Source organism: Megascapheus bottae, chromosome 6 (genome assembly GCF_031878675.1).
Source record: "Megascapheus bottae isolate mThoBot1 chromosome 6, mThoBot2.hap1, whole genome shotgun sequence".
Classification (NCBI taxonomy): domain Eukaryota; kingdom Metazoa; phylum Chordata; class Mammalia; order Rodentia; family Geomyidae; genus Megascapheus; species Megascapheus bottae.
In genome coordinates, this window is record NC_143514.1 from 58,437,459 (window position 1) to 58,461,082 (window position 23,624).

Here is a 23,624-nt window from a genome sequence, read left to right on the forward strand (position 1 = left end):
TCTTAAAACCTGCTCAGCTTAATGTAGTAGTACATATTCTACATGGAAGGCAGAAGGAGGAGGATTAAATGTTTGAGGCCAGCTTCCTGCAAAATTAGGGAGATTCTGTTTAAAAAATGAAAGGGCTTGGGATATATGCCAAGTAAAAGGACCTCACCCTCTGGGTTTAATTCCCAGTATAAAAAAAAAAGAAAAAAATCTCCAAATAGTACTGCCAAACCAGAAAGATATTGAATTGGGTTTTCTTTTTTTTCTTTTCCTACAGTGGTGGACTGGAATGAAGTTAGAAAACACAAATATGGCCACCTATCAGAGTTTACATGCCAATATCAAGGTAAGAAAAGGCTATTTATTATTAAATTTTTATTTGACATTTCATACCATAAACTTTTGTTCTTATTTATCTAAGTTTACAAGTAACTCTGGTTAAATCAAAATCAAATGTTGTTATTTATACAGGCTCCTGTCAAAAAGCAAAATGCTTTGTTTAGAGCTAAAAAAAATCTAGAATCTCTTTTCTGAGTTTAAATAACCCCAAATTAGCTCTTTAGGTACCACTGCTTAGTTTATGTCTTTCTAGAGTTTCTACCTATTTAAAGCTCAGAAGGAAGGCAAGATTGGATTTTTTTTAAATTTCTACTAATAAACTTTTTTAATGAGAGATAATTGGTGTAAATAAACTTTCAAAGCCCTATTTTAACACAGAATTTGAGCTTTCTGTTATTTTGGTATATATGTTATGATGATTTGTGTTTTAACATTTTTCTAATAGAAGCAGCTAACCTCCTGGAACTAGGTAAGGTATTTTTCTTGTTTTGTTAAATAAGGAGAATTACTAGACAGATAATAGATTGCAATCATTTTTAACAAATTAGAAATAGAATTCCATGTATCTCTGTCATAAGCCAGTGAACATTGTACTGTTATTTGCCTAATTAACCACTGTAATTCATTAAATCTTGCTTATCTGGAGGCCATAGACCAAGCTAACAAAAAGAAGGAGTGCAAGGAATCAAGGAAACTGGACCAAACTGGAAATAACATCTTAATTCTCTATATTCTAAAATAAAACAAATCCTTACTGTTCATAGATTGATCTTTTGGAATTTTTCCTCCTAAGAAATTACCGAAAGACAGATTGTATTTAAATCAAATCTTATGGTTTTCTAAATTTGTTACTGAATAACTGAAATAACAATTCATATTAATACTGTATTTTGTTTTCATTTCTAAGTAGTGTACATTAAGACTATGATTTAAGAGAAGAACTAATAATTACTAACGTTTCTCAGTCAGCTTTCAGGATTTCTATATAAACATCAGCCTTTGTAAAAATGGGGATAATAATTCCATTCTACCTACTTTATAAGTTGTAAATACAATTAGATGAGTTATAGATAGATACAAAAACATCTTAGAAAGACTCAAATATTTTTCATCTATGAGAAATTATTTTTATTGTGTTCAGTGACTATACTCGGGTTTTATACTAAATAGGACATTCTTTGAATGAAGCATTATGAATATTAGCTGAATAAATGAATGAAGTGAAATAATACCTATAAAGGCACCTGGCATTTGGTTATCAAATGATAGTTTTACTCCTTAAAACTCTTCTTCAACCCAGGTGTGGTGGCTCATGCCTGAATCCTAGCTATTCAGGAAGCTGAAATCTGAGAATCAAGGTTCAAAGTCAGCCCGGGCACAAAAGGACCTGAGACTGATCTTCAATTAGCCTGTAGAAAATGGGAACTGGGGCTTGACTCAAGAGTAGGGTAGTAGACCTTGAGCAGAAGAGCTCAGGGACAATGCCCAGGCCCAGTGGTAGGGTGGTAGCCTTGAGCTGAAGAGTTCAGGGACAGCCCCACCCACAAAAACAAACAAAACCACTTCTTCAAACTTTCTGTGGTACCTTTGTATAATGAAAAAGCTTAGACATAAAATTCACGCAGGATTTGGTTCAAGTTTATCTACTCACCAGTTTTGTAACTTCAGAGAAATTACTTAAGCTTTCTGAGCACATTTCCTCATTTTTAGAATGAACATGAAGTATCCTTGGCGGGGTATAATTGACATGAGAGATATGGGATTAATCTGGCATCCTACAGTCAGGGATAGCTGCTACTTTTTGTTTTGTTTTGTTGCTAATAGAAATAATAATAGTTGTAATATTGTGATAGCATTAGGAATATTGACAGGAAGTTATGAAATATAAATATCCAATTTATTTCAGTTAGCAAGTGATGGTAACATTTTAAAAAGTATATTTTTCCTCTTGAAAGTATTAGTATCAAGTATATCTCCTGATAGAAGTTTATGTTGCATATTTTATTTTTCCTGTCAAGCATTTAGTGCATCTTAAATATAAAACCAAAATAAAATTCAGATTTGTGACCCCTCAGTGCTAGAAAAGGCCTTAAAATAATGCATTTGCCTAGCATTTCAAATTTTGATATATTTCTTATAAAATGTCTCAAACTGTTCAGATTGTTGGGGATTTTTAGTCATGTCAGATAAATTGCATCATCTTAATTAGATATTTATTTGTAATTTTTGTTAGCCAGATTCTAACTTTTAGCAGGGTTAGCCTCTTTTTCACTCACTGTCTTCTGATTATTAGAAAGCATCTCTAGGAACTACCCTCTTACTGCTGCTTTGTCATTTTCCTAGTCCCAATCACCATCAATTTTTACAGAAATTTCTTTATTTTAGATATACAGAAGGTTATAATCACATAAGTGAGATAAAGAGTACATTTCTTTTGGAACAATGTCACCCCTTCCCTCATTCTCTCTCACTTTTTCCTTCCTGACCCCACCTACTAGTTGTACAGTTCCTTTTCAGTATTGTGTATAGTGAATATACTGTTGCATCTGTTTACTTTTTGTCCCACTCTTTCTTTCTCCATACCCTCCCAAAGACAGATAAACTAAAGGAAAAGAAAGCAAAAATGGCAATAAAGAGATTTAAAAAAAAAAACAACTCTTGTTTCCCTTTCCTGGAGTTCATTTTGATAAATATTATGTTATATAATCAGATGCACGTAGCTATTGTGCCTTTGTGACCTATCCAAAGAATATCCTCCTTTGATCTCTGTGTGAATGCCCAGAAACCTGTATAATTTATCATGTCCTAGTGCATTTTTTTCTTTAACTATCCAGTGTGTTTACTTGTAGATTTATAGGCATATTCTAGTTACCACAGATAGGGGAAACTATGCAGCTGAAGTTTCTTTGGGTCTGGCTTACTTCACTTAATACAATTTTTTTCAAGTCTTTTAATTTTCTTACAAATGATGCAATATAATTCTGTCTAATGGATGAGTCAAATTCATTGTGCATATGTTCTTGATCCATTCATCCACTGAGGGCTATCTGGGTTGATTCCATACTTTGCCTGTAATAAACAATCTAACCACAGCCATTTTACATCTAGATTTTTGGTGGAGCTCCCCAGACTTCCAACATCCAACCCTACCTGCTCCATTTTTCACACTGTAGCCAGAACGACTGCATCCAACCATTCAGAAGATTCTCATTAACATAGAGTAGGAGGTTCTCTGAAACTTGAATACTGCTGACTACAGCCCCTTTTTAATATTTTTATTGTAATTAATAAAAGGGTTATATGATATTTGCCAGATAGAAGGTGCATTAATTCACATACATTGATACCCTTTCACATGTCTTGGTACCATTACCCTCTCCCCCCCACCTACCACCCACCCCCCATCTTGGTTTTCCCCCCTTCCCTATCAAATTTCAAATAACCAAATACAAATAAATTCAATATATCAGACAACAAAGTGAGATACTGTAACAATATGAGATACCCAAGGGACAGCAAAGGAGATGAGAGATAACATAGTACATTAAGGACAACAATCATTCGTTATATGGCTTTTGTTTCAATATCCTGGAGGTCCTTTCAATTAGCTTCACACTATATGGCCTTATGTATCAAGGTTTTGCTCTATTGCAAGTCTCTGCTAGTAGAGCCCAAGGTTTCTACTGATTATGACAAATGAGGGAAACCATTGAGCCTAAGTTCCTTTGAGTCTGGCTTACTTCACTTAATATGATTTTTTGTAAGTCTTTCCATTTCCTAACAAATGGGTCGATGTCGTTTTTTCTTACAGCAGCATAGAATTCCATTGTGTACAAATACCACAACTTGTTGATCCACTCATCAACTGAGGGACATCTAGGTTGGTTTCATATCTTTGCTATGGTGAATAAACTACTTTTGAAACTACTTTTTCTTTACATCTTATCCAGCAACCATACCAAAAGGTCTAATTTTTGGAACTGCTCTCTCTCACCTTCAAGCTTGTACATGTTTTTCTTTTGTCTGAAACAAGCAACCTTTTCCTTTCTATTTGCCTCTTGCCCTTTTACACTTTTGCTTATAGTTTATTGAAATTTACATTCTGTCCACAAACCCTCCACCTCTCCATAGCTTACATGTTGTGAGCTACTTTGTATTGGACCCTCACTATAATGAAGCTCTGAGAGGAAAACATTGAATTTGATTTATTCTCTATCATCCAGCACAATATATAATATTTCTTGAATGGATGGATAGGGAAATGGTTCTGAGACTTTGTTTTCTTACTCATGCTAAATATTCTTGAACTTCCTTTAGTTAGGTTTAAGGTCTATTTGCCACAGGTCACCATTTTCTACTGTGGTTCCCTTTATTTCTCTCAAAGCATAGTTCCCAGACTGAACTTGATAGCCTCCATATAATTTTATTAGTCTAGCAAAGAAAATACTGTCACTTCTGTCCTGTCTCCCTCCCTTTTTTTCCTTCTTCCCTGCTTCTCTCCCTTTATCCTTTCTTTATGTGTTACTGGGGTTTGAAGTTAGCATCTCATGCTTCTTAGGCAGATGTTCTATTTAAGCTACATCACAGTCCACATGTACTTCCTTCTTTTTATTTACTCAGAAACATTTTTTTGAGCCTGATTGGTTCTCAGATACTATGTTACACATAGTATGAAAGTGTTTAAATAGTTGCAGTGGAATATGGAAGTTATAAGCAGAATATGATAGAAAATAGGGAAATAGTAAGATGATCAAAGCTATGAAGCCAAGATAGCTAAATTTGTTTTTGGAAAATCTTAAGAGCCTTTCTAGCTTTTTGCACATTGTGATTCTGTATCTTGGAAGCCTCCCAAACCCAGACCTTTCTCACTTCAGAATTATTGCCTAGCCTTTCAGGATTTTTTCCTATCTCAGTCTTCTTTCTTCTTGCCTTAAGTGCCTTGTTTTTCTTTTTTTCTCTTCCTTTTTTTCCTGTGTGTACACACACGTCAGTCCTGAGCTTAAATTCAGGATCTAGGCAGTGTTCCTGAGCTTTTTTGCTAAGACTAGTGCTTCAGCATTTGAGCCATAGTTCCACTTTCAGCTTTTTGGTGGTTAATTGGAAATAAGAGTCTCACAGGCTTTCCTATCTGAGCTGGCTTTGAGCCCAGCTAGATGTTCTATTTCTATTAAATAAAAATGCATCAGGTGATTTTCTTTTTAACCCTTATTCTATTTTTTCATTATTTAGTGAATACTTCATTAGCCCCATATAGATAAGACCTTATTTATTCATTCATTCATTCATTCATTCATTCATTCATTTATAGTCAGTCCTGGGGCTTGAAATCTGAACCTGAGCACTGTCCCTGACCTCTTCAGCTCAAGTCTAGCGCTCTACCACTTATATAGTGTGTTTACTCCTGTACAAATGGAAAAAAAAATAACTTTAAAATTTCTAGACCAATATGGCTATTATTTGTTGTACAATGCCAACTCAGCATGGTAAATTGGATTCTTTTTCAAAAGTAAGTTGACAGCACAGCTAAAATTTCCCAAAATTGTACTCATATTGTAATTATATTAAATATCTTTATATAAATAGCAGTATATTATCCACAATTACAGCTAAATATTTCCTGGTTCTGCAATCATCTGAACAAAATCAGACATCCAAACTGAGACAGACTCTTAGCCATGTATGACAAAGAGCAAATGTTCTTATTTAGTAAATACCTCTTTGAGCTAATGAAAGATTATCTTGGCTTATAAAAAAGAAAAAGTAATATATAATTGATCAACTTCAAAAGGTCTTCAACATTGTTCGTGATTAATGGAATGCAAAAAGTATAATAGTATAAAAGTACACTCTAATACACTCCATTAGTAAAAAGAAAAAGATAAAAAATAAAACCCCAGGAAAATTCTGTTACTTTGTGATTCCTGGTAACATTTTTTATTAGCTTCTCAATCATCATCTGGAAAGAAAATATTCTTGAGTAACATCATTAAAAACAGTGCTGAGGACGAAGAATTTGGCCTAGTGGTAGATTGCTTGCCTAGCATTCACGAAGACCAGGTACCTTGGTACCACAGATATAGAAAAAGCCAGAAGTAGTACTGTGGCTCAAGTGGTAGAGCTCTAGCCTTGAGAAAGCTCAAGGAAAGTGTCCAGGCCTTGATTTCAAGCCGCAGGACTGGAAAAAAAAATGCCAGTTCTGTTAAAGTACAGTCACTACTGCATATCATCAAGCAGGTACAAACTAGTCCTTATTCTTTTTGAATTAGGAAGAAGCCATATAGAAATGTTACTAAAGCATTGTCACATAATTGGAACTATCTTTTTTTCCTAACCTTCTGCTCCAAACTCTAGGCATTTAATGAAAGGCTTTACATATTAAATAACTAATACTCTTCTTTGAATACATTTTATTTATTTATTTATTTATTTTTTTTTTTTTGCCAGTCCTGGGCTTGAGCTCAGGGCCTGAGCACTGTCCTTGGACTTTCTCAAGGCTAGAGCTCTACCACTTGAGCCTCAGCACCACTTCTGGCTTTTTTCTATGTATGTGGTACTGAGGAATCGAACCCGGGTCTTCATGCATGCTAGGCAAGCACTTTAACCACTAGGCCAAACTCCCGGCCCGAATATTTGTCTTTTTTTTTTTTTTTTGCCAGTCCTGGGCTTGAGCTCAGGGCCTGAGCACTGTCCTTGGACTTTCTCAAGGCCAGAGCTCTACCACTTGAGCCTCAGCACCACTTCCGGCTTTTTTCTATGTATGTGATACTGAGGAATCGAACCCCGGTCTTCATGCATGCTAGGCAAGCACTTTAACCACTAGGCCAAACTCCCGGCCTTTGAATACATTTTAAATCTCAAACTACATGGTAGAAATGTATACTTTAATGATAGTGAACAGCTTTTATTTGAATCATCCCCCTTTCAGCCAAAGTATTGATGAGTTAATTGCTTCTAGTAAGTTCTATGATGATATACTTAAAAAGGACACTATTGATATAATTCAGTTGCCATTATTTGTTTTCAGAAAATATATTTTGGTGTGATGTTGTATTTTTAGATTAATAATAATAATAGCAAACTAATTTCTACACATGGTGATCACACTTCAATTCTTAGCATGCAGTAGTTGGAGACGAGCCTGGCATGCATAGCAAGTTCTGCACATACACATAAGTATGGCCCTACCTCAAAAAAAATCAAGCTAATAATTTTAAAGGGTTTTGAATAATGTTTTGAGCATGAAATACTTGTATATCTTACAGCTGTGCTTGAGATACTTTAGACTAACTGGACTTTATTAATGCTGACTATAATGCAATTTATTAATCATCTAAAAAGGGCCAAAAAAACATACTGCTAACAGTATAACTTAAGAAAAGGACTTATTCTAGCAGATATTTAAATTACACAAAATATGGAGTGCTTCTGATCCTAAGATAGACAATCTAATGAAAGCAAATATATAGAGTCTAGAATAGATCTAAGAATAGTAAGAAATTAATTTTGGATCAAGATAACATTTCAAATCAGTAAGAATATCTTTTATTTAATAGATGATGTTGGAGCATATTTAAAATAGGATGGAAAAAATAAATCCATATCTTATTTGTTCATAAAATAAAAATAGATCAACCATTTACACTTTAAAGATGAAACTGGAGAAGTCCTAGGAGAAAACATAAGGCTAAGATTTTTATAATACTGAAATGAGAAAAATATGACAGGGAAACCAAGAAACAATAAAAGAAAAAATAGAGAAATTTAAGGACAAACCCTACTAAACTGAGACAAACATCTTAACCATGTAGAATAAACAAAGATGTTCTTAATTAGTAAAGACCTCTTTAAATCTGAGAGGATAAATGTTGCTTGTTTATAAAAAAATAAAACTGATAAGCTCCAAATGGTTTTTATCATTATTAGTAATTAAAGAACTGCAAAAAAATGTAATAGTATAAAGGAGTTAAGGTTTATCATAATTACGGAGATGGGTTTTTTTTGTGGTCTGAAACAGGGACTCAAAGTATCTGATTCTTTGACTAGTTGTCTGGCACTCTATCACCTGAGCTATGCCTCCAAACCTAAAATTACAGAGGTTTTTCAAACCAGTTTTAGCAAATCTGTGTGGTAAACACATTCTCATGTACTTTGGATAAGGAATCGGCATGATCTTTCTAAAGGATATTTTGACTATATTGTATAAAAGTATAAACTATTCATGTTCTGTCCATTAGTCCCATTCATTAGAATGTCTCCTTAGGAGGCTATCCATTTTTAATTTTATTTTAGTGCCTGGAATTTGACCGGGGTTCAATTCTTCAGTACCCCGTACATAGAAAAAAAAAAAAAAAAGCTGGAAGTGATGCTGAGGCTCAAGTGGTAGAGCTTTAGCCTTGAGAAAGTCCAAGGACAGTGCTCGGGCCCTGAGTTCAAGTCCAGAACTGGCAAAAAAATGTATTTTATTTTTTATTATTGAGGTAATGTATAGAGGGGTTACAGTTACAGTTGCCAGACAGTAGGTGCAATACTTCTCACACATTGATACCCCTTTTTATGTTTTTGTCCCCACTTTCTTCCCCCTACCCCTTTCCAATCATCTTGTTTTCCCCCTTTCCCTTTCCTATTTCAAATAAACCTATATACAATATACCACGTAACAAAGTCAGATACAGTAGCATGAGATTAATCAAAGGGAAAAAATCATATTAAGTGAAGTAAGCCAGACCCAAAGGAACACAGGTTCAATGGTTTCCCTCGTTTGTAATAATTAGTACACATCTAGGACTCTCCTAGCAGAGGATTACAATAGCACAACACCTAGATACATGAGGTCATAGAGGTTGAGACTAAATGAAAGAATCTCTAGGATATGGAAACAAGAGCTTTATCTTTGAATGATTGTTGTTCTAATGTACTGTTATTTCTCTTCTCCTTTGTTGCCCTTTGGTTAATCTCATATTACGTTAGATTTCCTGTCACTATGTCAAATGCCTGAACAGTTTGCTAGAGGGAAGATTTATTTTTGGCTTATATTTTAGTCTGTGATCAAATTTAGTTCACTGTCAATTTGGCTACATTGCTTTAGGTCTGTGGCAAGGCAGAGCATCATGACATGAAGGAAAGGTGTTTACCTCATGGCAACCAGAAAGCAAAGAGGAGTAACAAGAAGGGACCAAGATAACCCTTCAAAGGCATGCTTCCTAGCAACTCGCTTTCTCCAACTAAGTTGTACTTTCTGCAATTCTTCCATCTCATAATAGTCTGTTCAGATTTCTAATCCATCAGGGCATTAAACCATTGGTTAGATTAATGGATTCATGATTTCATTATCACTGGAAACACCCTCAGAGACATACTCAGAGTTGTGTTTTGCTGATCTTTTGGGGATCTCTCAATCTACTGAAGTTAATAAAATTAACTGTTACAGAAGTAATTTTTATTAATTCAAAGATATATAAAGAAATATATTCAAGGGGTTTGCCTAACATGCACAAAGACCCAGGTTCCTCCAGGATTCCTCAATACCACATGCATAGAAAAAGCTGGAAGTGGTGCAGTGGCTGAAGAAGTAGGGCTCTAGCCTTGAGAAAACCCAAGAACAATGCTCAGGCCCTGAGTCCAAGCTTCAGGACTGGCAAAGAAAGAAAAAGAAAGAAATGTATTTTTTTAAGCTATAAAACACTTAAATGACTATCAGTAGGATTTAATTAACATTATTGTGGGGGTCATAAAAATTGTCGTACATTAAGCAATGGGAACATTATTTAGCCAGTTATCTTGGAATAAGATTTCTGACCCCCAATAATGGCTTTCTTATTGCTCTTAGGAATTTGGGTTCCATATTTAAATGGAATAAAGGAGAGTTCAAAGAAGAGAAATATGACCAGAATAACAGTAGCTACCATATATATAAGTATTTATTTAGTTGTTTGTTTATTATCTGTTTTCTCTCTTGAGATATAAGCTCCATGTTAGCAGAAACTTTGTAACAAAGAAAAAGAATATATATAGTAATATATCCTCAGTTCTTAGAACTAGGCTTAGCATATGGTAGATGTTCAATAAATATTTATTTACTAGCAAGTATTAGGAAAAAAGTATGCACTCAGGGGATCTCTTGTGCTTTTATATTTTATGATCCTTTATTTTTATTTAGTTATTTTTGGTACAGAGAGTTGAACCTAGAATATCAACCTTGCTAAGTAGTATTTTACCAGTCTTTTTGATTTTCAGTTAGTATTTTGGGGGAGGATAGGATGTTGCACTGTTTACTGAGACCAGCCTTGTACCGCAATCCTACCTCTGCCCCTCAAATAGCTGAGATTATAAGCACATACCACCTTTACTATTTTTAAGGTAATTTTTTTGCCAGTCCTGGGCTTGAGCTCAGGGCCTAAGCGCTGTCATTGGGCTTTCTCAAGGCTAGAGCTCTACCATTTGAGCCTCAGCACCAATTTTGGCTTTTTTCTATGGATGTGGTACCAAGGAATCGAACCCCGGTCTTCGTGCATGCTAGGCAAGCACTCTACCACTAGGCCAAACTCATTGCCCCAAGGTAATTTATTATCATTTGTAAATCCTTATCATTTGGAAATCTTATTTCCCTAATAATAAATTTAATTGTCATATGGTATATATTAAACATAAAACATTATCTAGCAGTATATATGACATAGCTTTCCTGTGCTTATCTGAGCTTAAATATTTCTATGATCCATAACTTAATTAAGATAGTCCAAGTCTCTACTACATAACCATATCTTACCTACATTCAAATACTTACCACATATTACTTTACTTTTTATGTATTAACTATATCCCATCACACACCAGAATATAAATCTCATGAGAACAGGGATCTATTTTCCTGCCTTGTACATGTAAGTTGCTCAATAAACATGTGTTGAATAAGTAATTGAAAATATCTAAATTATAATTGTGTTGTGTGGTGTGTGTGTGTGTGTGTGTGTGTGTGTGTGTGTGTGTGTGTGCTATCTTGGGACTTGAACTCAGGGCCTGGGTGTTGTCTATAAGCTTTTTTGCCATAGCTCCACAAATGGAATTTTTGGTGATGGATTAGAGATAAGAGTCTTCTTGGGGTGCTGGTAGCTAACATCTGTAATCCTAGCTACTCAGGAGGCTGAGATCTGAGGATCATAGTTCAAAGTCAGCCCAGGTAAGAAGGTGTGTAAGACCCTATGTCCAGTTTACCACCAAAAAACTGGAAGTGGTACTTAGCTCAAGTGGTAGAGTTGAAGAGCTCAGGGACAATGCCCAGACCTAAAGGTCAAGCCCCACAGTCAACCAAAAAAAAAAAAAAGAGGAGTCTTCTTGGAGTTTTCTGGCCAGGCTGCCCTCAAACAGTGATCCTCAGAGTTCAGCCTCCAGAGTAGTTAAGATTACAGATGTGAATCGAACCACCTGTTTTTACCCTAAAGTTTTAATCAAACATAGCCATGCTTTTTCACTTGCATATTGTCTATAGTTGCTATCACAGTACAACAGCAGAGTTTAGTAGTTGTGTCAAGAAACCATAAAGCTTAAAAAACAAGAAATTTTACTCTCTATTTTAAATCTCATTATCTTTAGATTCTCTTAACCTGTACCTTGCTGTCTGATATTTCTTGTCATTATTCCATTGCTTGTAGATGTAGAGAATATGTAATATATGACTAAACATAATAATAGGTGTCAAATATTCTTTCTGAGTCAATAACAATTCACTTACTTTGTGATTTAATAATATGGAACAAAGTTTTAAGTAACTTAGACAATTATAATAAAATATTAACAAATTATAGATCAAGCCAGTTAACTGTCACAGTATACTGCATTTCATGAAGTGAGTGGTCCTAACATTAAAATTTGACCTGTTTGCCTTAAACCATAGGAATTAATTACTATAGTTGTGTATAATAATGAAGTGTAATTAATAATCTTAATTGTTGTGCTACCCCTGATCTTGCCCTAATTCTTCAGACTCCTCAGTAAATTTGGTTATAACTCACACTAATACTAGTAGTTGCTTTGGATTGGCCAATCCTATGGATCTGTGCAGCTTAATATTTTAACTGCCAAATGCATGCAGGTAAATGACTTGAAATGAAGGAAATATTAACACTTACTTCGGGGCCAGGAGTGTGGCCTAGTGGTAGAGTGCTTGCCTAGCATGCACGAAGATCTGGGTTCGATTCCTCAGTACCAAATACATAGAAAAAAGCAGAGTGGTGCTGAAGCTCAAGTGGTAGAGCTCTAGCCTTGAGAAAGTCCAAGGACAGTGCTTAGGTCCTGAGCTCAAGCCCAGGACTGGCAAAAAAAAAAAAAAAAACAACTTCCTTAGTTACATTTCAAATGTTCAATAGTTGCATGTTGCTAGTACCTTACAGATACAGAACATTGCTATTCACACAGGAAGTTCTCTCGGGCTTGCTGCTCTACATGCTACAATTTAAGAGTCTCAATCCAGTGAAATCCAAGACTTAATATTTGATTTAATTTTTTATTTGTAAATATGGAGAAATAATTTGTAATTTTTTTCTTATAGCAAACAGTGATGAGATGTATTTAATCCTTTATTTAAGATTCCTTTCAGCTAAGAGCAAATTCTTTATTAAATTCTGATAACCCCTTTAGGTCTTCACTCCAGAATCAATTACTCCATGAACTATCTGCTCAGGATGATTGGTCATTGAATAGCTTATGAAATATTCCATAACTGACTGATTTCTGACCAAATCTATTTGAGTTAGTTGAGGAAGATGGGAAAGGATCTAGCTTTAAAATAGAAGCTATAAAGTCAGTAGAATGTAAAGTCTTAGCATCATCTTTGGAGTGATTTAGATTTAATCATTCAGTGACTCATTTTTATTCCCAGCATCTAGTGCTTTTCGTATGGTCCAAAGGAGCCCTGTGCTGCTCCACTACAGAGGAAACTTCAAGAAATGCTGGTTTGCTACAGTGTTTTAGCTTGTGAGAGTCTCTGGGACCTTCCCTGCTCCATCATGGGGTCACCACTAGGTGGGTATTAGGGGAAGATTACTAATTGGTTTAATTTTAAAGAATTTTGTCCAATAAGATCTGCATTTAATAGCCTGTCCCTTAACATGTTTTTCTGGACCTAGCATAGTGTCATCTTAAAGGAAAACTTCAAGAAGCTAAAAGATTTGGTAAACTCCTTAACTTGTTCCTGTTTGCTGTTATCAGAAACACTTCCCAAATCCTTCTTTTCTCTAGATTATGAGATCTTTGTCATTTTGTACATCAAAGCAATGCTATCTATGTTATGACTGAAATGGAAGCAAGGTGAGAGAAAGCCAGTTTTAAGAGTTAGAGCTCAAGTATAATCTCACTTCTCTGGCTTCCCCTCTCCTCTCCTCAAATCCTCTTACTTTATGTCTCTGGATAGCTTTCCTTCATTTATCTTAAGCTCAACTAATACGAGCCAGCTATACTAGATGCTAAAAGCTGTCAGTTGGCCAGGAATGTAGCCTAGTGGTAGAGTGCTTGCCTAGCATGCACGAAGCCCTGGGTTCATTTCCTTGGTACCACATACACAGAAAAGGCCAGAAGTGGCACTGTGGCTCAAGTGGCAGAGCACTAGCCTTGAGTAAAGTGTCCAAGGACAGTGCCCAGGCCCTGAGTTTAAACCTCAGGACTGGAAGAAAAAAAAAAAAAAGCTGTCAGTTGACAGCAAGGAGTCTCTTCAAGAGTCAGATTGTTCAAAATGAATTTCCTTTCTCATTTTCTATTTCTTGTTTTCCATTAGCTTCCTGGTAATTTGAGATACTAGTAGGCTTTACTCTGACATTTTAGATCACTTTAGGAACTAACCTAAAGAATACTTTAGATCATCTTGGATATTTGATTTCAAAATGCCAATCTAAAAGATACGCTCAGGGGCCAGGAGTTTGGCCTAGTGGTAGAGTGCTTGCCTAGCATGCATAAAAACCTGGGTTCAATTCCTCGGTAACATATATATATATATAGAAAGAGAAAAAGCTGGAAGTGGTGCTGTGGCTCAAGTGGCAGAACGCTAGCCTTGAAGAGGCCCAAGGATAGTGCTCGGGCCCTGAGTACAAGCCCCAGGACTGACAAAAAAAAAAAAGATACACTCAGGTAGGAATGGGTGCATGGCCTAGTGGTAGTGTACCTGCCTGGCATGCATGAAGCCCTGGGTTCCATTCCTCAGTACCACATATACAGAAAAGGCAAGAAGTGATGCTGTGGTCCAAGTGGCAGACTGCTAACCTTCAGAAAGCCCACAGATAGTACCCAGGCCCTGAGTTCAAGCCCAAGACTGGCAAAAGAGAAAAGACAAAAAAGATATGAAAGTTGTAGGTATTTTGTAGAGAAGTCATGCAAGACATAATGAAAGAGTACCCTTGGCTGCAGCCTCCTGCTGACATGTCAGTGGTAGCTCTGACATGTAGACAGGTGATGGCAAAATTTCGTAGTGTTGAAGAGGAATTTGAAGGTCATAGTGTCAGTTGGCTAGTGTTAGAATACTTTGACAAAGCTAACTGGGAACTACAGGACTATTCGGATGTTTTCAGTCAGGAAGTGAAAGGTACCCACTTTTCTTTGGTCTACAAGTGCTCTTAGAGAAGGCAAATAATTCAGGTGACCAAAGAGAAGGAGTGAGATTCTTTGTATAACAGAAGAGGATTAGGTCTGTTCTAGGATGAGGTTTTAGGGAAAATTTCAGCTGCCTGGGGGATGATTTAGATTCTTCTAATTGTCAAAGCTAGCGTGAAAAAAGGAGAAAGGGAAACAGCTCAAACATGGAGAAAAGAAAATACAGTGGCATGTATCTGTAGTCCTAGCTACTTTGAAACTGAGGTAGAAGGATCACTTGAACTCAGGAGTTTAGACACTCTGGATCACATAGTCAGGACCATCCCTTAAAAAAAAAAAAATACACTCAAGTCACCTAGGTCGTTCTTCCTAATATGACTTTTAGTCCAAAGAGAAAGAAAGCATTTTTCTGATGCTCAAACAGATTAATGTTTAGTATAGACTATCTAAAAGTGTATTTCTTTTTAAAGGAAGTTGACTGTGATAGAGATTTCTATTTTCTTTACAGGTCATTTTACCTGGGACAAATATCTAAAAGAAACATGTTCAGTCCCAGCACCTGTCCATTGCTTCAAGCAGGTAATTATTTTTCAATATCATTAGTGGGAGACAAGTAGATTTTATTCTTTGTTCTTAAGCAATCAAAAATATGATACAAGAGCCCTTTGGCTTCTCACTTGAGGGCCCTAGAATAAACACTGTATGAGCAACTCAAGAAGTAAAATGTGGGCCAGGAGTTTGGCCTAGGGGTAGAGTGCTTGCCTAGCATGCACCAAGACCTGGGTTCGATTCCTCAGTACCACATATATAGAAAAAAGCCAGAAGTGGTGCTGTGGCTCAAGTGGTAGAGCGCCAGCCTGGAGGAAGTCCAAGGACAGTGCTCAGGCTCTGAGGTCAAGCCCCAGGACTGGCAAAAAAAAAAAAAAAAAAAAGGAAAATATGGTTACTGAGTTTTACCAGTACTCTCCCCAGCTTCACCCCAAATGACACCAATTCCTTTTTTTTATTGTATTTCAGGGTAATGTATAGAGGAGTTACAGTTACATTTATCAACCAATTCCTTTTTTAACCCTCTTAAAGCTATTCTGTATTACTGAAAAATAAATCTCAAATTTTTATTTTAGTTCTTACTTTCAAAAAAGGTAAGAAAGATATTTATAATGTTTAGATATAAAGTAAGCCCTCTGCCAAAAATCTTACCTTTCTTTAAGAGCATTGACACCTTGTTTCACAGGAGTAAATTTTAAAAGCTTATCAAAAGTCCTTCAGAGCTTTACACAGACAACTTCCAAGCTTCAAATAGTGCACAGGTAATGTTGATTGTGTCTATATAGGATCAGACTAGTAAGCAAAGAAATAAGCATTGCTAAACAGAACAAAACATCAGAAATCTGGAAGTTATTTTATTCTCTTGTTTTAGTACTTTTATTTGTCAACATTTAACTTCGCATTTTATCTATGTTCTAAGTAAACACAGTGTTCCAGGACTTGTGCTCATTTGAAATAATATAGACTAGGTTCATATTTTTACCTGAACAATTTTTTAAAAGGACATACAGTAAGAAATAATTTTCAAGTCACTAAACAGTGACACCTTAGACCTGAGAAACAAATTGGTTTGGCCTTGTATCATTTCCCAGCTTACTGCCTTAAGAGCATTTTCAGATCATGGTTTGGGGAAGGGGAACCTATGTTGAGCCAGCAGACTCCCTAATTAGGGGAAGTGGAACTGGGTCACCAAAGTGGCTAAAATGTGCAGAAAAAATACTAGAGAAGAGAAAACCTCACAGAGAAAAAACTTAAGAGAGTCCTCCTCAGCTATCTAGGAAAGAAAGTAATATACTTTAATGCATGAATATGAGGAAACAATCTGAGGCCAAAGAAAACCCATCTGAAAGGATTAGAAGGAATAAAGCCTGATACCCATATAGGGCTGAAAATAGTTCCTGATCTCATTAGCTCAACTGGAAAATCACCTAATTGATTGAATATTGGATTGGATGCAGGCCTAACAAGTCATAAAACTGAGAACAAACTGTTTTCATCTCATCTGGGAATATCACCTAGCAAAATGTACATAGGTGCAAAAATATCCAGAATTTAACAAAACTCATAATCTGGCCAGGAGAGTAGCCCAGTGGTAGAGTGCTCACCTAGCATGCACAAAGCTTTGAGTTCAATTCCTCAGTATCACATACTCAGAAAAAAACTGAAAGTGGCTCAGGTGGTAGAGCACTAGCCTTAAGAATGCCCAAGGAGGCCGGGAGTTTGGCCTAGTGGTTAAAGTGCTTTCCTAGCATGCATGAAGACTCGGGTTCGATTCCTTGGTACCACATACATAGAAAAAAGCCGGAAGTGGTGCTGAGGCTCAAGTGGTAGAGCTCTAGCCTTGAGAAAGTCCAAGGACAGTGCTCAGGCCCTGAGCTCAAGCCCAGGACTGGCAAAAAAAAAAAAAAGAATGCCCAAGGACTGTGCCCAGGCCCTGAGTTCAAGCCCCAGAACTGGCAAAAAAAAAAAAACCCTCATAATGTCTAGTTAAAGATGACTAGGAATGGAAAGAGGCAGAAGAAAATAATAGACAATTGATTCTGGGCCTACATAGATAATAGAATAGTGGAAAAGCACATGAAACTAATCATTTTAATCCCTTGATATGTTCAGAAGCTAAGCAGAAAATTAAATGAAAGTTATAAATTATTCACTGAACTACTGTATACTGGATGTAAAGAAAAGATTAGTGAACTTGAAATTTGAAGGTATAGCAATAGAAACTATCCAAAGAAAAAGTAAAACAAATGAAAAATGTGCCAGTGAACCATGGGATATCTTTAAGTGGCCAATTAGATATACAACTGAAGTTTACAAGAAGTGAAAAAGCAGGAAAAGCATGTGAAGAAACAATGGCTGATTTTTTTTCAAAAGATGAGGAAGACTATAAATCCACAGATAAAGGAAACTCAGTGAATCCTAAAAGTTAAGGAAGAAGAAAACTACTCTGAGGCATACCATAATTCGAATATTCAAAAATACTAAAGAAGACTTTGGCTGGGCACAGTGATTCACGCCTGTAATCCTAGTTTTTCAGGAGGCTGAGATCTGAGGATCCCAGTTCAAAGGCAGCCCAGGCACTAAAGTCCATGAGACTCTTACCACAAATTAACCACCAGAAAACTGGAAGTGGTGCTGTGGCTCAAGGGGTAGAGGGGCTGGGAGTTTGGCCTAGTGGTAGAGTGCTTGCCTAGTATGCACGAAGACCCAGGTTCAATTCCTTGGTACCACATACATAGAAAAAAACCCAGAAATGGTGCCGAGGCTCAAGTGGTAGAGCTCTAGCCTTGAGAAAGTCTAAGGACAGTGCTCAGGCCCTGAGCTCAAGCCCAGGACTGGCAAAAAAAAAGGGGGGGGGTAGGGTCGTATCCTTGAGCTCAGGGACAACACCCAGGCCCAGAGTTCAAGCCCCAAGACCAACGAAAGAAAAGGGAAAAAAAAAATAAAAAAGAAAACCTAGGCAAGGTGTTTGGCCTAGTGGTAGAATGCTTGCCTGCCTAGCATGCACGAAGACCTGGGTTCAATTCTTCGGTACCACAGACATGGAAAAAGCCATTGCATAGAAAAAGTGGTGCTATGGCTCAAGTGACAGGCCACTACCCTTGTGAAAGTCAAAGGATAGTACTCTGACCCTGAATACAAGCTCCAGGACTGGCCAAAATAAAAGAAAAAGAAAAAAAGAAAAGAAAACATTAAAAGTGGCCAGAGAAATTTTGAAAATAAACTATGATTTACTAAAGGGGCTTACTGCAAATCCTAGCACAACCACTAAAATACTAGAATAGAATAAAAAGCAAGGTCCAGTTTATATACTGCCTGCAAAAATATTGTATTTCAAATATAATAACAGAAATAAGTTAAAAGTAAAAGGATGGAAGTTGTCAACACTTTAGTAACATAGCACTCAACATTATATTAAAAAAGAAGAAAGTTTTCAATTAATGACTTCATCTTCTAGTTCAAAAAGCCTAGGGTATAAAAATGAGCAAAAATAGAGCAGGTTATTGAAGCCATAGTTGGTTTTGTTAGGAGCTAGTGACTCATGACTACGATCATTATACTCAGGAGACTGAGATCTGAGGAAACCAGATCCGGCTTGAAGTCAGCCCTTGCAGACAAACCCGACACATTTATTTCCAATTAACTAGCACAAAGGCAAAACTGGAGGCATATCTTAAGTGGTAGAGCTCTACCCTTGGCCCCCCCAAAAAACCCAAAAACAAACAAAAAGCAAATGAGAGATCAAGGTCCTGTTTTCAAGCCCTAGTATAGGCACAAAGAAAAGTTAATTCTTTGCAAAGGTCAATGAAATTGATAAACCTTCAAGCACAATGATCTAGAATAAAGAACAGAAGATAAAAATAGAAGACATCTAAAAGATGATCTGTTGATTTCCAATACGTGTCAAGACAGTTTGATTGGATTTTCAGTAGTTGTAGAAATAGCCGGATGCTACATGCAAAAGAATGATGTTGGACACTACCTTCATACCATATATAAAAATTAACTCCAAGTGGACCATAGACTTCATGGTAAAAGCTAACACTGTAAAACTTTTTAAAAGGACAGATAGTAGTAAAAATATTTATAACTTTAGCTTACCCATATGGTAGATTCTTACATACAAGATAAGAATAAGCACCAATAAAATAGATAAGTTAACCTCATCCAAATTAAAAACCTTCGATTCCAACATCCAGATGATGAAAAGATATTTCATATAATAGGAGAAAATGTTTGTAAACCATATATATATGATACAGACTGTTATTCCATATGTATAAATAACTCTTAACCCAACAACACAATTTTACAAAGGGCAAATAGTTGGAGTTTTCTTTCCTTCCTTCCTTCTATTTTTTCTTTTTCTTTTTTTTTTTTTTTTGGTCTGTCATGAGACTTAAACTCTGGGCCTGGACACTGTCCCTGAGCTCTTCAACTCATGGCTAGCTCTTCCACTCTGACCCATAGCACCACTTCCAGTTTTCCAGTGTTTAATTGGAGATCATGGTCTTGCCCAAGCTGGCTTTGAACCTCTATCCTCAGATCTCAGCCTCCTGAATAGCTAGGATTATAGGAATGAACCATTGGCACCTATATATATAGCCATATATATATAGCCATCTATGTGTGTGCACGCACACGTGTGTGTGTGTGTGTGTGTGTGTATGTAGTCACAATGCCACTCCTACTCAAAATCTTTTTTATGCCACATGCTCATCCTAGCTACTCATGAGGCTGAGATCTGAGCATCACAGTTCAAAGCCTGCCCTGGCAAAAAAAAGTCTATGAAAATCCTATCTCCAGTTAATCACCAAAAGTGGAACTGTGGCTCAAAGTGGTAGAGCATTAGCTTTGAGCACAAAAGCTCAGGGTCAGTGCCCAGGCCCTGAGTTCAAGCCCCATGACTGACAATTTTTTTTTCTTTTGTGTTGGTACTAGAGTTTAACCTCAGAGCTTCTCATTCTTGCTTAGCTTTTTTTTTTTTTTTTTTTGTAGGTCTTTGGGCTTGAACTCTAGGCCTGGGCACTGTCCCTGAGCTCTTCAACTCAAGGCTACCGCCCTACCCTGGGCCTAGGCATTGTCCCTGAGCTCTTCAGCTCAAAGCTACCATCCTAACCTTGAGCCACAGCCCCACTTCCCGTTTTCTAGTGATTAATTGGAGATGCTTTGTAGTGTCCGGGCTGGTTTTGAACTCAGATCCTCAGATCTCAGCCTCCTGCATAGCTAGGATTATAGGCGTGAGCCACCACGCCAGGCTTCTTGCTTAGCTTTTTCTAAATTCAAGGCTAACACTCCGCAAGTTGAGCTACACCTCCACTTCAGCTTTGTACTGGTTAGTTTTAGATTTGTCTGCCTGGACTGGCTTTGAATTTCAGTCCTCAGATCTCAGCCTACTGAATATATAGGATTACAGTTGTGATCCATTGATACCCACCTTCGAAGTTGCAAACAGAAAACGGAATTATCACATAACCTAGTAATCCCTCTCATAAGTATATATCCAAGAAAATAAAAGATATAAGTCCACACAAAGCATATCACATGATGTTTATCACATCATTATTCATAATATCCCAAAAAAGAAAAGATCCTATCAACTGATAAATTAATAAGCACAGTGTGTCCACATAATGCAATTATATTCTGTAATGAAATGAAGTAAAGCATTGATACATGCTATGTCATGATGACCTCTGAAAATATTTTGCTAAGTGAAAGAAATAATTCACATATTGGCCACATATTATGTGCTTATTTTTTGTTTGGATTTATTTTTACTAGTATGAGTCAATATTTGATGCTTCAAAGGAAAGTCATTTTGTATAAAACTTTTCCTAAGTGTTAAGGAGTAAGTCAGGCTGGTATGATAGTCCCTGGCCCAACTGTAGACAATTTGAGTTTAAAGCATATGTTTTTAGGTTCTATTTTGTAACATCCTTATTGAAAGTCAGCTTACTCATAGTCTGCATAATCTCTTGTTCCCAGTCATATACACCTCCAAGCAACGAGTTCAAGATCAGCATGAAACTGGAAGCACAGGACCCCAGAAACACCACATCCACCTGTATTGCCACAGTAGTTGGACTAACAGGTGCTCGCCTCCGCCTGCGTCTTGATGGCAGTGACAACAAGAATGACTTCTGGCGGTTGGTTGACTCAGCTGAAATTCAGCCTATTGGGAACTGTGAGAAGAATGGTGGTATGCTGCAGCCTCCACTGGGTGAGTAACTAGACCCAGGTTCTCCAAAAATTATATATACTGTTATGGGAAAGCCTAGAGTCCCCTGCCTATCCCATCTTCTTCATGTGGGCCCCTCAAAACAAAATCTGAATATCATTTCCATCTGTACAGCAGATTGTGATACCCAATCTTCTCTTTCCCTCTTTCTTTTCTTAGCAGTAAACTCACTCGTCCTCCGTTTCTGTTAGCACATTTACCAGAGAGAAAATGCAAGGCAATATTGTCACTTAATCTACTTCAAAAATAGTATTACACATATTGTATGTTCTGTCTGTAACTTAGCAGGAATGTTGAGATAACCTATACTTTTACTTGATAGGAAAAAATTCTTCCTCACCTTGGAGTTAGAGAGTAAGACACCTGAGTATTTCATTGGTAATATTTGGGCCTTGTCCTGTTTCTAAAGAAGCTCTCAGTAAAGAACCTTGAGGTCTGGAGTAAAACCATCACATATTGAAATCTGTCCCCAGTACTTACGATAGAATGACTTTGGACAATCTACTTCTCTCTGTTAACTGTTCATCTTTAAACTGGGAGTAAATAATTCTGACTGCCTCGTTGTATTATTTCAAGGTTGAAAATGTGACGTGTGGGCCAGGAGTGTGGTATAAGTGCTTGCCTAGCATGCATGAAGACCCAGGTTCGATTCCTTGGTAACACATACACAGAAAAAGCCAGAAATGGTACTGTGGCTCAAGTGGTAGAGCTCTAGCCTTAATAAATCCCAAAGACAGTGCTCAGGCCCTGAGTTCAAGCCCCAGGACTGGCAAAAAGTGACATATGTAGTATTTAGTACATGGCAATTATTTAGTACATATTGGCTATTATAATGACACTGTTATAAAGAATATCCAGGGGCCGGGAGTTTGGCCTAGTGGTTAAAGTGCTTGCCTAGCATGCACGAAGACTAGGGTTTGATTCCTCGGTACCATATACATAGAAAAAAAAAAAGCCGGAAATGGTGCTGAGGCTCAAGTGGTAGAGCTCTAGCCTTGAGAAAAGTCCAAGGACAGTGCTCAGGCCCTGAGCTCAAGCCCAGGGCTGGCAAAAAAAAAAAAAAAGAGAAAAGCTGAAAGTGGTACTGTGGCTCAAGTGGTAGAGCGCTAGCCTTGGGGGGTGGGGGAAGAATATCCAATGCCTAAAAAGATGACAACTCCTCAAAGTCTAGATAAGCTAGAATACACTAAGTAACGTTTACTTTAAAATGGAATTGGGCTGCTTGCCTGCTGAAACCCAGAGGATCAAAATTTGAAGTCAGCCCAGGCAGGAAAGTCTGTGAGACTTAGGTTGCAAAATAACCAGAAAATGCCAGGCTGGAGTGTGGCTAGAGGAGTGCCAACTGATCAGTCAAGCCTGAACTCAAATCCTAGTATTCCTACCCTTGAAAAAAAAAAGTGGAACTGGGAGATACGTGGTTGGTCATTCTAGCTTGGGGACTCAAAAAAATACTAATTTCCTTATGTAGAAACACTCTCCTAGACCAGATAGGCTTTGATATACCTTATCCATAGAGTAGTACTCAGTCATGTGCTAAACCACTGTAGGTTTGGCTTGCTTTTTCCTTTACCTGATGTGGATTTCCCTAAATGTAACCAGGCCTGAATTTCAGGAATGCTTTATGTTTTATTTAACCATGTCAAAGGAAGAATAGCACTCAAAAGCCTAGCACAAGCCAGACTAGAGAGGAAGGAAAACAAAGAGATGAGAATTATTGACAACATAACCAAAAAGTCCAAGGAGTTATTTGGTGTGTCTGAATACATGGTTTTAAATATTATCTTTTCTCTCTATCTCTGGCCTCCTTTCTTTTCAGATGTGTTCTCCATGTTGCTCTGCCAGATCTAATATATACATACTTGTTCCCGTGACTTCTTCCAGTACCCATAAAATGTCAGAAAGCAGTTGACTCAACTTGAGACACATACACCTA

General features: G+C 36.9%; 1 protein-coding gene across 6 annotated transcripts in view; it reads left to right on the top strand.

Moving 5' to 3' along the window:
• Positions 1–266: 266 nt before the first annotated feature.
• The window catches only part of Scmh1 (Scm polycomb group protein homolog 1), a 74,728-nt gene continuing 51,370 nt past the window's right edge, over positions 267–23,624 (top strand). For 5 of the 6 annotated variants that reach the window (XR_016535986.1, XR_016535987.1, XM_090335091.1 and 2 more), the window contains exons 1-4: positions 267–334; positions 13,202–13,344; positions 15,410–15,480; positions 21,439–21,673. Coding sequence is in view for 4 of the 6 variants with exons in the window: in XM_090335091.1 (XP_090191217.1) it covers positions 13,269–13,344; positions 15,410–15,480; positions 21,439–21,673 (382 nt within the window). In the remaining 2 variants the exon portion in view is untranslated. Of the gene's footprint in view, positions 335–13,201; positions 13,345–15,409; positions 15,481–21,438; positions 21,678–23,624 lie in introns of those variants that run through there. The other variant, XM_090335094.1, reaches the window with a different exon arrangement.